This window comes from Echiichthys vipera, assembly GCF_963691815.1.
Source record: "Echiichthys vipera genome assembly, chromosome: 15".
NCBI lineage: Eukaryota > Metazoa > Chordata > Actinopteri > Perciformes > Trachinidae > Echiichthys > Echiichthys vipera.
In genome coordinates, this window is record NC_139840.1 from 24,888,389 (window position 1) to 24,902,488 (window position 14,100).

The following is a 14,100-nucleotide window of genomic DNA, read 5'->3' on the forward strand; positions in this document are numbered from 1 at the left end:
TCAGCCCATGAAATGTCTTGCGGTTATTCATAATAAATGCGGATGACAAGCATCAGAAGCTTAAAATATTAGCCGATGGAAGTAATCGTACCAGTGAAACTAAAACTACGATTAATTCTAAACCATTACAAGACACAGAAACTCCAGGATTCATTTTTCATGTAAACGTTATGAGAACAAAGTGTTGAGAAGTTGAGTCTAAGAGGCAGCTATCTGTATCCAGGCTGTAGGATGCATACAGGCCGCCTAAAAAAGTCACAATCACTTTTTTGGCCACTTGTTTGACATCAAGAGTTGCCTTTTGTATTTTCTCACCGACATTTCTAAGTTTGGATTCAAACAGGCACAAAGGAGTTGCCGTGTAACCCTTTATGTCCCAGATCTGACCTTGAAACATTTGACTGAATATGAAGAAGCCCAATCAAATTGCATCTTCTCATCTAAACTACACTATTAAGATGTCAGATTTTGAACAGAGGGTAAAAACATGCTCTTTTTATGTATCCAAAAACGGAGATTGTTGAGTCCAACAAAGAAATACAGTGAAATAAAATGCACAGTCTTATATTAAGTTCCTCTAAGCTATTTATTTTTCTCAGACAGATGCATTTAATGTCATGACTGAATGCAAAACAAAATGTAAAATACTATAAGTTTAGTTTTTTTTTTTTTTTAGTTTACTTTAGTTTTCTCTTTGTGAGATACCCAAGGACAATGAGACATGTGGACAGGAAGAGAACCATATGGTTAGTAAAATAAAGCTTTACTAGCGTCACATACTTTAGTCCATAAGATTTTGATGTATAACAAAGAAAATATGTATTATTATTAAGCATCATACTGCAATGAAGGAGAACAAATAAAGAAAGTAAGGCTTTTATTGTGAAGCATCCGATTATGTATCCAGCTTGGGTTCATTTCCACTTATCGTTGCAAGAGAGGAATGGAATGGAGACAATATCCTACCTGGAAGCCCCTATTAGACTCTTGAATATAATTGCCAATGATGTGGTAAAGCTAAAAAAGGACATAGCATTTTAAATCACGTTTAGCATTTGCTCATGACACCATGAATGCATATAGCTTCTAGAAACTAATTTGATACCTGCATTGTATCTGTTTCTTTGTTGGGTTTGACAAATCTTCCATATTCCTGTACACATCCAACCTGAAACCTTCAATCATGTTACAGCTCCTTGGGCTCGCCGTAGTCATTATACATGACAGTGAGGGTCTGCTCATCACAGGCCTTGTGTACATCCTGGCCCATGCCCGACCAGTTCAGCCCAAAGGCCTTGGTGTCAGTGTAACGGCAGGACAGGAACTTGAGGGACATCCTGCGGAGGCCGATCTTGGGCTCCTGGAGAAGACCCTTACACCACGGGGAGAGTTCATCCAACTGGGAGAGGATGAGGCCGGCCTTCCTATTGAAACAAAGTGAAGAAACGATGAAAGTGTGTTACATTTTTACACTTACAAGACAAAGCTAACATCCAAGTTGTCATTAAGTATAGATTAGAATATGATTAATTTGCATCCCAAAACAAATAGAACAGAAGAAATTAAATGCATTAACGCAGGTGCACAGCGCAGCCAATATAACCTCATGCAACACCCATAAGAAGGGCGATACGTTGGTGTAGTGGTTAGCACTGTCGCCTCATAGCGAGAAGGTTCCCTTTCTGTGTGGAGTTTGCATGTTCTCCCCGTGTCTGCGTGGGTTTTCTCCGGGTTCTCCGGTTTCCTCCCACAATCCAAAAGACATGCACGTGTTAAGGTTAATTGATGACACTAAAATTGCCCGTAGGTGTGAATGGTTGTCTGTCTCTGGTTGTCTCTATGTGCCCTGTGATATGGCATCCTGTCCAGGGTGGACCCTGCCTCACGCCCGATGTCAGCTGGGATCAGCTCCAGCCTCCCGCGACCCCGACAGGGACAAGCGGTTGAAGATGAATGAATGAACCCACATATGCTACTGCAACTCCCTCCACCACCCCAACATTATCCTCATGTAGTATTTTTGGTATTGATGCCCTAGTCTGATCAGACATTTAGTAGATGACTGGGGCATCTTAAGCATATTAAGGCTGATATTAGCCCGATAAGATCATCTATCTAAAAGCCTTAAGATGCTTTTTGGAAATGGGATACAAATTAACAATACCAAATAATACCAATTTGGGCTTCAAATAAGTGAGTTTGTAACTACAGCGATGCATGGGACATGGGACATTATTGGGACACAGATTCTAATCTCCTTGGTAAAAGTCCATTGTTTGTCTGACCCCTAAACCACCCCAACCAGCCTCTTTATACAGAGTTTGGTGCTCTTAATCCTGGAGAACATACTCTGAGCATCTAATATCACCGTGGACAGGTTTACAGTTGAAAGCCTGGTGCATTTGTCACAGACGCTCAAGGCAAGAGCCTTCTGCCAGACGCAAAAACGGCGATATATGACGCCCTGCGAATGAAAACGGGTTGAATCACCACCCTGTCCTCTACACTGGTTGTAAAGGTTGAAAGAGTTGTTGAAATGCAATGAACAGTGAGAAACCCTTGTTGCCAAGCATCTGAAAGAAGGTGGAATCTCAGTGTTGATGCACCTCTGCCTTCAGATACATTAGACTGTCTACAGTCCATAAATCACAATGTGGCTTTGCTCTTTAACAATGACATCACTGTATGACAGAACCTAAAACCTACCCATCTACCGCTGATTCCCGAAAGAACTCAGAGGGTAAGGTGCACTGTTACTGACACATTCCAACTTTGTCCCAAAACAAACAGTGGCTCCTGAAGGTCTGTTGTACATTATTAAATGAAGGCAAATAAAGAGCCTGGTCCTGTAGAGGAAAACAGGCGAACAGATGCCTGTAATACAGCGGTGAGGCAGAGAAGAGACTTAGCCTATAAAATCTGTCCCTTGGCCAAACCTGACCAGCTGAAAAATTATCTCTATTAGTAACATGATGCAGAGTTCACATAAATAGGGGCACTGAGTAGTAGCAGTAAATAATCATTATGCCTGGTGCAGCCTGTTTGGCCCTTGGAGTGAAATCCTGTCAAGTGTTTGTCCAAAGTTAGAAAATGGCAGAAGGAGAAGATTTCTGTCATTCCACGCACACTTTCTCTTCCTTGTTCAGCCAAACCAACACTTCTACAGCATCGTGTTCCCATTATGCCAAGCCACAAGTCTGCTGAACTCACCAGAGCCACCAGAGCCGCAGCGCTCTATATTGATGAACTGATGAGACATCAGAGCAGTGGCTACACATTCAGATAGAATGACCTTACTTTACCTATACGTAGGTCTACTGTGAGTATCTACATTTATCGATGACTTCACAGATCCTACCTGCAGTTGCATATGAATCAATTTAATTCAATTTGTAATGCAAAATGTGCACCTGAAAGCAAACCACCTACAGTGAATTCACAAATATTAAGTGTTACACCAATCACCATGGGCACTCACCTGGTAGACAGAACTGGTGCTGATGTAATGATGATGATGAGGATGATGATGATGATGATGAGAAGGAGGAGGAGGAGGAGGAGGAGGAGGAGGATTTTCATGCAAATGATGATGGAGAGTTGAAAATGATGAAAAATAACGAGGGCGCTGATGGATAGATGATGGCAGGGAAAGTAACGGGGTTGATGAAGTCATGATTCTCACTTGTGATCTCAAAATGACCTTTGACGGTCAAGATAAATATAATTATGTTAAGAATTCATGTGTGAATGCCATGTTGTGTTACATAAAAGAAGAAATAAAGAAACAATTTTCCTTTAAAGGGTGAGTTCAGCCACATTACATACTTACAAAAAACATGCTATGTTTCCCTATCGGCAGGTGCAGCCAATGAAGGTCATATGATACGACCAAAAGCTTCCAAAATGGATCTAAATGGATCATGTGGTGAGATTGTGTTCTCAATTGTTGTTTGCAAGGTCAAAAATTACTTTTGATCTCAAGGTCTTAGGCTTTAAAGTGTGCATTTTAACATCTACATTAACCCGATAAAAGGGGTAAACCCTATCTGCTGCTGAAAGTCATGTGATATGATTGAAACTTCCAGAACAGCTTCTAAAAGGACCTTGGGTTGAGATTGTTTGGTAAATCTAAGTCTCTATAGAAGCCACATCTATAGTGCATTATGGGGGCATTCCTAGTGCTTCATGACTACACTCATAAACACACAAAATGCCTTCTGATGCACTATATCAACGGTCATAAAACATTATAAATTCTTATGATTTAATATAATTATAATTATCATGATAAGTTCAAGTGTCCTATGGATGCTCCTGATTTTATAAACTACATGTTAACTGATGATGCTAAAAATATATGATGACTACCCCTACACACACCCATACTTTTAGCTGTAGTAAGGACTTAAGCTAACATTAGCCATCATCAGGTACTGGTAACACCAAATATGCTGTATAAGCAAAACTACTGAGTTTATTGAATTTATAAATGGTGCGTTTTATTGCTTATGAGTTTAGCTTTTCATTTGTACAGGTCAGAAGGTGTTTTTATTTTTTTATTTTTTTTAGGAAATAACATAGATGAATAGATAGATGAATTTTATTAAAGGTATGAGGTCCAAATCTGGACGAAAGTACTATGTGCTGGCATGTTAATACAATCATGTTGACAATGCTCAAACACAAGAAAATAATCCCTAAATAATGCAGTCAAGTGGCACATGATCTGGTCTGGATTGATTTGCAGTTTTCTCTGGATCCAGACTCTGATCTTGGATAAAACTAAACTGTATCTGCCGCTGAAATATGGCAATGTATTACAGTGGCAACACCGGAAGTTAGTGAAGTCATCATATTGATTTCTAATTGTTTTTTATTATTATATTATGTTTACATAAATCTGTGATGAAACCTAAATGCAGTTTAACTAATAGTTCTGCTGTAAAAATGTATTGAAATGTTTCAATTAAAATAGTGTGGGAGGTCACTTCCTGTCCAAGTGATGTTGGACGTGAGAAACAGAGAGACGAGAGGGAAAGAGGGAGAGAGAGAAAAGAGATGCGAGAAAACTGTCTACTACTGGCTAAGCAGGCGTACACGGTAATTATTCTAAATATTGAAACTTGTGTACCCATGTATAAGAAACTAATCTGTCAAAATAATAAATGTAAAATGTGTTTTATGTTGTTACAGTTTTCACGGTGTTCCGTAACTTTGTGGAGAGAATAAAGTGGTTGTGGACATCAGTAAGAAGGGTGAATCATTTAACCAGGGTAGATACACAAACCATCAGGGTAAGTTATAGCCATAGTTTTATAAGTAACTTCTGTTTTACAGTCTGTGTTTTCCATTCAAATGATAACCCTTTTATAATTTTCATTTTGTTGACAAGCTGCAATTCGTTGGCGTGTTGAGCTTAAAGTCAGTACTGCCCAACACACTGTAAAAATACAGACACTGTGTGGTCTTAGGCCTCTGCAATATTTCACCTCCTGTCTTATACTGACTCCGAATCCACTGCTGTTCTGTAAACATATAACACATCACCATATTTCCTGGTATGTATTAATATTATTTCTGGAAAGGGAAACGTATTCTGTATGCCATAATAGGCCGCAAGTCATTTCAAGTAGGCAAAACACTGTTAGTCTGCGTTATTTTTGGCATTCCTCTCCAATTTGCAAATCTTTTCACACATGGAGATACACGAGAAGCAACATCCTATTTGCAGTTACCTGGCTAATATGCAGTCAGAACTTTGCATATGTTATTGAATTGTTTTTGGAGTCAAGAGTGTATTTTGAATGGTGTATGTGCATATGGATGCTCAGCGGGACAGCATCCCTTTTGCAAATGCATATGGACGAACTACAGCCTCAGTTGTGTGTTCTGCTCTGGAAATGGCAGAGAAAGAAATACCACTTCTAATGATGTCAGTCTTCTCAGTCAGCCTGTCTGCAGAGAAGAATGCTTGTGTTGGTACTGGTACCGCGCTGCCATCCTGTCATTCATATCATTTTTCTGAAACCTCTTTATGTTCCCAATATTTTTGCCACACATTTCAGTGGTTTTGAGGAAATCTGGATATTTATTTGCTTTAAATAAAGAAAAAAAATGCGGTTTGTTATGCTTTTGTTTTTTTTAGGAAGGCGGAGGAACATTTCACAGGTTTAAAATAGCAACGTCACATTAATCCATGTGCATGTATAGGAGTGGAAACTGTTTTTTGACTGTGCACATGCATGCAGGCAAGTAGACGCATGTGCATGGTCATATGCAATACACATAAATATATACAAACAGATGTGCTCACACTTATAGTCACACATCAGTATGACAAGGTGCACACACACAACATTTAAAGTGTCAATCAAGAACAAAACCCACCCACACCAGATGTCAATAATCATCTTAAAACAATGCATCCAATTCAAATCCAAATGGAATTGATGGTGGCTGTGGCTCAGTGGGAGAGTGCGAGAGATTGGAGGTTTGATCCCCACCTCCCCAGGTCCGCATGTCGAAGTGTCCTTGGGCAAGTCACTGAACGCCGAATTGCGCATGGGTGTGTGAATGTTGTGTGAATGGTTAGATTAGATGGTATGTAGATGTCCACTGCCATCAGTTTGAATGTCTGTGTGAACGGGTGAATGTGACAAACACTGTGAAAGCGACTTGAGTGGTCAGAAGACTAGAACGTCCATTTACCACATACAACTACAACAGAGCACATAGTCCCTTTAGATCCACCCTATTGGTATAATTAATTATTGATATAGTTAATGAGCTTGGTGCGTGCCCAGAGGCAGCGGCAGAGCAAATTGAAATGTGCTGCCGGTCCGTCTGGATTTCCAGGGTAATTATAAATAAGATATCTGCTGAAATGCATTTTTTTTCCGTGTACAGATTCAGCTCCTACATCTGTGAACATGTAGAGTACGCTTAGCTAAAGATAGCACTGTGTCACCACCCTGTCACCTAAACAGCTGATTTACATTTCCAATAACAGAACGCATTGTAAAACGTCAGACTAATCAATCACTTGTTGAAATCTCCCAACCATTTTCAGTCAAAGTCCCTACACTGTATACAGTACAAAGATGAAAGTGGAGTGATATGGAATTGTCGACACGGTGGTATGGTGGTTAGCACTGTCGCCTCAGAGCGAGAGGGTTACTGGTTTAAATCCCGGCTGGGGCCCTTCTGTGTGGAGTTTGCATGTTCTCCCCGTGTCTGCGTGGGTTTTCTCCGGGTTCTCCGGTTTCCTCCCACAGTCTAAAGACATGCACGTGTTAAGGTTAATTGATGACACTAAAATTGCCTGTAGGTATGAATGGTTGTCTGTCTCTATGTGCCCTGCGATGGACTGGCGTCCTGTCCAGGGTGGACCCCGCCTCACGCCCGATGTCAGCTGGGATCGGCTCCAGCCCCCTTGTGACCCCGACAGGGACAAGCGGTTGAAGATGAATGAATGAATGAATAACAACCAATGAGGTTGCTTGATTTGATTTGTTTTATAATACAAATTAGAAAGAGCTGCTTCTGCTTCATTATACTGAGCTATGTGGATTCACTTTTTCTCTAAAAATTTCTGCTAAAAATATATTTTCGGCAATTAAACCAATCATGATTCCAGGTTTATAAACGGCATCGTCAAAGTGTCATTACTAACTTCAAAGATACTTGTGCATTACATTTGACTGGAACCAGTGCCTTGGATCTTACCTTGAGAGGGCAGATGATACTTTTAATTGTTAAGTAAATTCATAACAATGTTGCTTTATCAATGGATATTTATAATGGGATCTTTTTTACCGGGTATTTATATCAGTGTCTTAATATTTCTATTTCTATTCACTTTTCAGTATTACAGAAACTAATAAATCACAGCGGAGAGACACTTATACTTTGACTTTTTATAGTTGAGAGGACAAAAATACACAAAATAAACAGTCTGCTGTGATTATGATTATGATTTCCTGAGAGAAATTCCAACAATAACAATACTTCTTTTAACAAGCGCTCCTCTGATTAGAGACTGTCATCTTAAAAACAGAAATGAAATATGAAAAAAAATATTTTTTTCAGTTCATCAAAGGACACAGTCTAACCGAGGTCACTGTCAGGACTCAAACGGACAGGATGGAGGATTTTCTCTCAGCCCAGCCAAAACATCTCGCGTCTATGAGTTAACAGCCAAGTGGCCGACGGGCTTGAAATGATGGGTCCTCCCCTGGGCGATGACAAGGTCCGGCCCTCTGGAGAAGAAGTGTCGACCCTTAGAGACAGCCTTTCGCTGAGTTTATGGTTCGAGTTAAAACGTCACGCGATGTTGCATGACAAAGGCAACAAAAATGTCCTCCGTGGCATGCCAAAGGGTCTCGTCAGTGAGATCCGATATGTTTCTAAAAACAGCACATCTGAATATCTGCCGCCACAAGAAAGACTTGTTCATTCATTTGTTTCCAGATATTGCTTACTTGGCTGATAGCAGTTTACATTGAGTCAGAGCCTGAGCCGAGTTCTTGTTATCTGTATTTTGACTAGCAAATGAAAATCTTAGTCAGTCCTCATGTTTGTGACAGAGGACACTGGGGAATTCTCCGCATAAAGCATTGAGCTGATTTAGGAAGATGAAAGTGTGTGCGTGCCTGGGGTCTGTACATCTACAGTATGTGGTGCGTGTGTGTGTGTATGTGTAGTGTTTATGCATGTGCTGGAAAGGTTCCTGTCTGCTCTGTTGTTTACTGCCGGCGGTACCGCAGATTGTTTGGGTGGGAGCGGTATAGCCCTTCTCAAGTGGCCAAAGAAATGGTGATTTAAGGGCAAAACCACAAACAAAAGGGACCTAAAGAGAGCAAGGACTGTCTATTCTCTGGGCAGATTTTGCTTTCGTGGATGTGATTTAAAGATTCCCTGAGGAGTTTTGAGACCTCTAGAAGTGCTATGGGGCTTTCTTTTCCTATGAATTGGGTCATTGTGTTATTTTGTGCACAAAAACGCCCACACGTCATACTGCAGTGCACCAACAAAGACATTTGAGTGAGTAACGTTAAAATTACGCAAAAAAAGGACATGGCATTTTTATTGTTTCAAGCTCCATGGGTGACTTGGCTGGGAACCGGAGGGTCGCTGGTTCGAGTCCCTGTGTGGACCATGAATGGAGCGTTGACTGGTGGCTGGAGAGGTGCCAGTTCATCTCCTGGGCACTACCGAGGTGCTGTTGAGCAAGGCACCGAACCCCCAATCGCTCGGGGCGCCGGTCACTGGCAGCCCCCTCGCTCTAACATCTCTCTATTAGTTGCATGTATATAGGTCCTGTCTGTGCATGTGTGTCTATTTCGGGCCTGTGTGTGTGTAAAATTAAAAAAATAGAGTGAATATTGAATTTCCCCATTGCGGGACGAAAATACTTATTTAGAACTTTTTTAAAGATAATTAAAGTGTGTTTTGCTGCAGCTGCTGCCCCCGTCCACAGCAGCTTCTGCGTCAGTACTCCTGTCTGCACCACTGTGTTAAGATGAAGTTTTCTAAAAATCCCAAATAGGGGGAACAAAAATACAGAAAATGAATATAATTTACATAAATCCACATCCATCTAAAATTCAAGATTACCCATAAACATTTTAATTTTAATCACTAATTTTGTTAATATTGACTCTGAACCAGCGTTGATCATAGACCTTAATATTCCTTTCTAATGCAAACACAACACCTACTTGGGTAATAGTGCACATCTATTTGAACTAGGGCCTGACCGACAGACTGGAATAAAAACACCTTTTCTATAGTGCACTGATGTTGCACTGATATAGGGCTACGTTCCCAAACAAATAACTTTATCTAAGAATATTTAACACTATCATATAGAACGTTATACATACAATGTATAAAACACGTTACAATAAATAAAAATAACCATTTAAATAAAGCCACACCAATATAATTATTTAAATTGAAATAAATGCTGGGGTACACCCTGGACAGGACGCTAGGGCAATTTAGAGTCATCAATGAACCTAACACCTGCATGTCTTTGGATTGTGGGAGGAAACCGGAGAACCCGGAGAAAACCCACGCAGACACTGGGAGAGCTCATGTCAAAAAACATATACACTAACATTGATAGATACTGATAATATTGGCAGATCCAGTATCAGCCTGTCTCTAATCTAATCTTGACCTGTTGGGTGCTTTAAATTTGATTTGATTTGGTTTGGGTTCTGAGATCCAGACACTGTACCTTTAGGTGATAATAAGAGGAGAAAATATAGAAACAACAGCAACACAGTTTCAGCACTGATGCTTGGACTCCTAATGATGATCAGGTGAGTGGAATAAACAGTCACATCTCCGTACATAAACAGTGTTTATCAGCTGTGATGCTTCATGCCAACAAACCCTTGGATAGAAAATGTTTAAGGATATAACCCCATAAACCCATCAGTTAGATAAACTTCAAATGTGCATTAAGGAAATAAAAAGCTGGATGACCTGCAATTTCCTGATGTTAAACTCAGACAAAACAACTGAAATTATTGTACTTGGCCCCAAAGGCCTCTGAAATTCAATAGCTAAAGACATTGTTACTCTGGATGATGTTGTGTTGTCCTCCAGCACCACAGTAAGGAATCTGGGTGTTATTTTTGATCAAGATATGTCCTTCGATTCTCACATAAAACTAACAACAAGGACTGCATATTTTCACCTGCGTAATATTGCAAAAATTAGGAACATTGTGTCTCAGAAAGATGCAGAGAAACTTGTTCATGCATTTGTTACTTCTAGGCTGGACTATTGCAATTCCTTATTATCAGGCTGCTCCAATAAGTCTGTTAAGAGTCTCCAGTTGGTCCAAAATGCTGCAGCTCGTGTACTAACTAAAACAAATAGAAGAGAACATATTTCTCCTGTATTAGCTTCTCTGCACTGGCTACCTGTAAAATCTAGAATAGAATTTAAAATCCTTCTCCTTACGTACAAAGCTCTTATTGGTCAGGCTCCGTCGTATCTTAAAGAGCTCATAGTACCGTATCACCCAACTAGATCTCTGCGCTCTGAGAATGCAGGGCTACTCGTCGTTCCTAGAGTCTCCAAAAGTAGAATGGGAGGCAGAGCCTTCAGCTACCAAGCTCCTCTCCTGTGGAACAAACTCCCAAATGTTATTCGGGAGGCAGACACTGTCCCCTTATTTAAAAGTAAACTTAAAACTTTCCTTTTTGATAAAGCTTACAGCTAGGGCTTACGATGAGACTTTATTCTGCTTAATTATGCTGCTATAGGCCTAGTCTGCCGGGGGATAATACTTTTCCTGATACTCTGAGCTTCTCTCCTCTCTGTCTGAATCAGTCATGTCCCATCAATGCATGTTACTGATTCAGCTTCTTCCCCGGAGCTGTTTGTGCTTTGTCGTCTCGCAGGTCTCTGCTGATCGTGGTGGTGCTTGCTGCCGTGGTCCTACATGACGCTTCCTGCTGCTATTGTCACTGTTACTCATATATACTATCACTAGTTTAATAAACTATAAAATTTGTAGCTGTATCGTAGCTGCTATTGCCACTACTCATCATTGATCATGTTTGCCACCATAATTATTATCATTTTCATATTCTGTCACCTTAGCTGTGCTTGTTTCTACTATTCTGTTGTATTAACTGCCTTAACATATACGTCATATTCACATTACTATAAATATTATAGTTATAGTAGTAGTTATAGTTATACTTTGCTTGCATCTCTGGAAGTGCGTCTGTCTGTCTCTCTATGTCCATCTGTGTGTCTTTTCTCTCTTTCTCTCTCCTTTTCTTCCTCCCCAACCGGTCAAGACAGATGGCCGTCCTCCACAGAGCTGGGTCTGTCCCACGTTCCTGTCTGTTATAGGGAAGGTTTTCGTTGCCACTGTACTCTACAGAGGAATTGTTGGATCTATGTAAATCATAAATTGAGTCATTGAGTGTGGTCTTTACCTACTCTGTAAAGTGTCCTGAGATAATTTTTGTTATGATTTGACACTATAAATAAAATTGAATTGAAATTGAATTATAATCTTTATCCTAATAGGACCTTAATGTTTATTCATGCTAAGGCACAAGTAAAAAGAGCAACTCTAGATCCGACCTAACTGTTAAGAGTCAGCCTTCAGCTAAATGACAATGGTCAAAATGACCGTAGGTGCTTTTGCAGAACAAGGCCATCATCCTTAACAGATGCTTGAAAAGTCAGAAACTTTGCATGAACATTATTTTGCTTTGCTAAAATGATATCAGTAGTATTTTTGTCCTGGCAACCGGTTATCCGTGGCATGTGTTTTCCCCAACAGTCGAATAATGTCAGAGAAACAAAGTGTTTGATGCCTCGGGGGAAGTTGTCGGCTCACGCAGACAAACAGCAGCGCAGCTGAAATGCCATTAACCTCTCTGCCCGCACGCTGGCCCGGTAACAATAGACGGCACACAGTGCAGCTCTGCTTCACGTTCAGAGTCTGTCCTCACACCCAACCAGATACATAGGAAAGTCTAATGTTCATTTGATGACTTGGCTAAACAAAACATGTTTATACTTCCTTCCCCCTGTTGCCAGGCCTCACCTTGAATTCACTTCTCTTCTGCTTTTCCAGCTCGGAGGTGCCTTTATTAACATTAATCACCCCTCCCTTTGACTAAATTGGAGGGCTGTTAATCTAAGTGTATTTTAATGGAACACTTCAGAAGCAACTCCCTCAATAACATCAACTCTTTCCAGCATGGTCCCTATTAAAAACAACCTTTCATTTAGGGTGGGGGAAGCCACAGACAGAGAGGGAAACGGAGAATTAAGGGAGCCTTGGTTAATCAGTTTCACCTGCCAAAGTGAAAGCATGTACCACAGACTGCCATTTATAAGTATATTTTACATCGGACACATGGCTCTGTTTATAAAACATTAAGCTACAATTTTACATTATGGGTACTTATCCCTAGTTTGAGGGGGAAATTTGGGGCCCTCCCTGGTTGTGCATTACTAAATGGCCCCAGTGATGTCACAGAGGTTAAGCTCACTCGGCTTCCCAGTCAGTTTGAGTGAATTTCCCTTGTGATTTTAATTCACACAAACAACCGCCTACAATCAAAGACAGCACTTTGGAGGCTGGGAGCAGAACATCTGCCCACCTTTGAGAATCAAAACAAGAGTCAGACAACGCAGAGCTTTGAACGGGCTGATCCCATGGAGATCTGGCTGTGTGAGCCACTGTAGTATGTGTTTCTAATTGTGCTGGGGAAAAAAAAGCTTTTTGGAACAAATGACCGCAGCTTTGACCGCCTTGCGTAGTGTCGCATTAACAACATGAGTAGCACGCATCAGATGCAACACAGACAGGGTGAGGATGTGGAAGAGATGTGTTGATCTGGGAGTGAAAGTTTGAAAAACTGCTGCCTCTCCAGAGGGTCAAAACGGTGTGTGAGACTTCACAGAGACAACAGGTACAGGTGTTTTGCCATGCATCATGTGCTGTTGGCTACGATGCATTGAGAAGCAAATTGGTTGTGTCCGATGGAAAATGAACAGAGATGAACTTTGCTTTACAATGCACCGCTTTCACTTTCACTTTCACTTTCACTGGCGTCAATGTATAAGTATTACCACAATAAGTATTTCTGATTGTAATAGGACACAGAAGTCACAGTTCAGTGCATATTGGGGTTTAGAAGCAACAGGTCAGTGCCAGTTCAGTACAGTGGGTAAAAAAAGAAGAAATGCTTCTTTTCATTTATTTTGAACAGACAGTGGTGCATCAAGTAACAAAGAAAGACCTCCTGCTGGGGACTGAGGTAGCATTTTGCCTACTGGCATTTGTGGTGTAGTAAACTATTCTCATTGTAAAACTAAGAAACACTTTTAAAGCATTTCTTTATGACACTGTACAAACACTTAAAGACAACAGGTCACATCAAGCTATAAAACTGAAAACCATCTCTCTACCTACAGACGGCTCTTCAAGCACTGGTGTTGAATTTTTTTTTTCTTTCCATAGTGTGACTGACTCTCATACCAATCAGCTCATTGTGCTAACCTCGACATATGTTGATAACGGCGTACAGCTGAAAGTTTTTTGTGTTCTGC

The 14,100-nt window shown here is 40.6% G+C and overlaps 1 protein-coding gene across 1 annotated transcript in view; it reads right to left on the reverse strand.

The window, feature by feature from the left end:
* Positions 1-777: 777 nt before the first annotated feature.
* The window catches only part of astn1 (astrotactin 1), a gene marked incomplete at its 5' end in the record, with an annotated part of 377,223 nt that continues 363,900 nt past the window's right edge, over positions 778-14,100 (reverse strand). Inside the window, one exon of the mRNA XM_083928387.1 lies at positions 778-1,424. Within this exon, the coding sequence (XP_083784513.1) occupies positions 1,187-1,424 (238 nt within the window). The 3' untranslated portion in view covers positions 778-1,186. The remainder of the gene's footprint in view (positions 1,425-14,100) is intronic.